A 2,932-nucleotide genomic window follows, 5' to 3' on the forward strand; every position below is an offset into this window, starting at 1 on the left:
CTCTTTTATCTTGTTCTTTTCTCACATGGTTTTATTCTTATTTTAGTGCAAAACAAAATATATATGACCCTTTAAATCTGTATCCCTATCATCATTTTTTGTGTGTGAAAATTTCGCTTTTGAGTAAAGTATAGTATTAAAGTATATCTTAGGTAAGGGGGTATTAAAGTATATCTTAGGTAAGGGGCCTAACGGGCTTCATCATCTTAGTTCCAATCAACCTCTATAAAACCCTGTTTTCTAGATCTCAAACAGCATCAAACTCTGCTTTCTTTCACAAAATGGCAGCAACCGGCTTTCTCGGTATTATCATTCTCATTATCACCTTTAGTATAGGTTCAACTGATGCTCAATTACAGATGAATTTCTACGCTAAAACCTGCCCCAAAGCTGAGGAAATCATCTCAGATTACGTTAAACAACACATCCCCAATGCCCCATCACTGGCTGCCACCCTCATTCGAATGCACTTCCATGATTGCTTCGTCAGGGTTCGTATTTTTTCCATCTATTTTTTTCATCTTAATATGATAAAAAAATAGTAGAATTCAAAGGCTAGGAATTGTTTCTTTTTTTCCAGGGCTGTGATGCTTCAGTGCTTTTAAACTCCACAAATGGCGAAAAGAATGCTGTCCCGAATCAAACACTTAGGGGCTTCGATTTCATCGACAGAGTGAAAAGCCTCCTCGAAGCAGAATGTCCCGGCGTTGTCTCATGTGCCGACATAATCACTTTAGTTGCCCGGGACTCGATCGTCACCGCCGTAAGTAAATCGAATCCGTTTTATTGGTAATAGTAGCGTGTAAAACCACTAACAGGATAGTTTTCTTCCTACAGGGTGGTCCATCTTGGCAAGTTCCAACAGGAAGAAGAGACGGAGTGATCTCCAATGTCACCGAAGCAAACAACAACATTCCAGCCCCTTTCAGCAACTTCACAACTCTCCTTAGACTATTCAACAACCAAGGACTCGATACGAACGACTTGGTTCTCCTCTCGGGGGCTCACACCATCGGCATAGCTCACTGCCCTGCGTTTTCGCGTCGGTTGTACAACTCGACCGGCCCCGGTGGAGTTGACCCGACGCTCGACAGCGAATACGCCGCTAATCTAAAGGCGAACAAGTGTAGGACACCCAACGACAACACCACAAAAGTAGAGATGGACCCTGGGAGCCGTAAGTCCTTCGATCTTAGCTACTACACTTTGTTAACAAAAAGAAGGGGTCTCTTCAATTCCGACGCTGCTTTAACTACCGACTCGACTAGCGTGGCGCTCATCAACCAGCTTCTCTCGAACCCTCCGTCCTTCTTCTACGCTCAGTTTGCTAAAGCCATGGAGAAAATGGGTCGGATCAACGTCAAAACCGGATCCCAAGGACAGATAAGGAAGCAATGCGCTTTTGTCAACAGTTAAAATCTTCTTTTTTCTTCTTTTGTTCATGTGATGAGTGATGAATAATTGAGCTCACTGTTTTCTTTTCTTTTGATGTGATCTTTTGGGTAACTGAGCTCATTTAATAATGTTAACTGTGTTGTGTATTTACCTGGATTGTTGAAAAACTAATTATTAATTTATCAGCTTTTCCTTTCATACTTTATTCTCTATATAAATTTATATATGTCTCGTATTTAATTTTTAACTAGTGATTTTTAGTTTTTTTTTTTGAAGATTATATAAAATATAAAAATATAAGATACTTTCGAAATAATATTTACAATGACATCAATGGAAATAGTACACTAACACCTTTGAGATTTGGTGAAAACTTCACTTACCAACCTATAGTTTCGAAAAGTACATGCATTTACCCTCTAAGGTTAAATGCAAAGACAATGGGGTTTATATATATATATATATATATATATATATATATATATATATATTGTATTTATTTTCCCCTTTTTTATTTTAAATTATAAACTAATGAAAAATTAACTTAGCTGATAATATATTGAAAACTGTAAAGTTAAATTCTAATTAAATTGTATTAGACTTCAACTAAAATTAAGTATTTTAAATATATATATATAATTCAATTATACATAAACTTTGAGATGAATTCATTCAAATTTTTATTAAAAATACCATATATTTTCTATAAAATCTTACAAAACGTACATTGAATAAAAATTATCACAGCTAATGAAAATAAATATACTAATAAATAATAGTTCAATGATAAATTCATCACCAAAATTTCAAGCGAGTATTTTTCAAACTATATGGGATAAGTAAAATTTTCACTAAATTTCAGGAAAAAACATATTTACCCTAAAATTAATTATCATTTAAAAAATTATATATATATATATATTATTGAGTGCTTTACTCCATTTGGAACCTTGGTCAAAATTATAGCTTGCATGTGATGATTCTCTTCACTTTTTTCACGCATATATTAAAGCATCGACTACATGATAAAGCATAACCTAGAGAAAACTAGTAGGGAGAAGAAAAAAAAAGCTATTTATTCTTAAACTTAAATAATTGGTTGTGGGTTAAGAAAAGGAAAGTTGGTTATAGCAAGAACAACATTTTTTTAATTAATTATTGGTATTCGATCTATTGATCGATTAATCCAGATCATGTATTACAAAGGCGAGGGCGACCCTCCCAATCCAGTTTACTCCATTCGCAAACGCCAAGATTCAAACACTTACCTTGCTTAAGGGACCTAGTGTCTCATCCCAGTAGACCAACTGATTGTTGGTAACAACTTTAATTATATGGTCTCGTAGTATTTAATCTAATGATCAACTAATTCGGATCGGTTAATACAGAAGCGATGACGACCCTCCCAACCTAGTTTGTTCCATTCGCAAACGCTAATATTCAAACATTTACCCTTGCTTTCACTCAAAGGATTAAATTAAGACTCTCTTGATTAAGCTTCCCAGTGTGAGTAAAATTATAAATCATCATTGATTTT

General features: G+C 34.7%; 1 protein-coding gene across 1 annotated transcript; it reads left to right on the forward strand.

Annotated features, from left to right (window-relative positions):
- The first annotated feature begins 210 nt into the window (after nucleotides 1-210).
- LOC120124727 (peroxidase 3-like) lies at nucleotides 211-1,593 on the forward strand. The gene is made up of 3 exons (XM_039143323.1): nucleotides 211-491; nucleotides 581-763; nucleotides 838-1,593. Exons 1-3 carry the CDS (start codon nucleotides 282-284, stop codon nucleotides 1,414-1,416), a joined length of 972 nt encoding a protein of 323 aa, XP_038999254.1. The 5' UTR covers nucleotides 211-281; the 3' UTR covers nucleotides 1,417-1,593.
- The last annotated feature ends 1,339 nt before the right edge of the window (nucleotides 1,594-2,932 follow it).

This window comes from Hibiscus syriacus, unplaced genomic scaffold, assembly GCF_006381635.1.
Source record: "Hibiscus syriacus cultivar Baekdansim isolate YM2019G1 unplaced genomic scaffold, ASM638163v2 tig00110429_pilon, whole genome shotgun sequence".
Lineage (NCBI taxonomy): Eukaryota > Viridiplantae > Streptophyta > Magnoliopsida > Malvales > Malvaceae > Hibiscus > Hibiscus syriacus.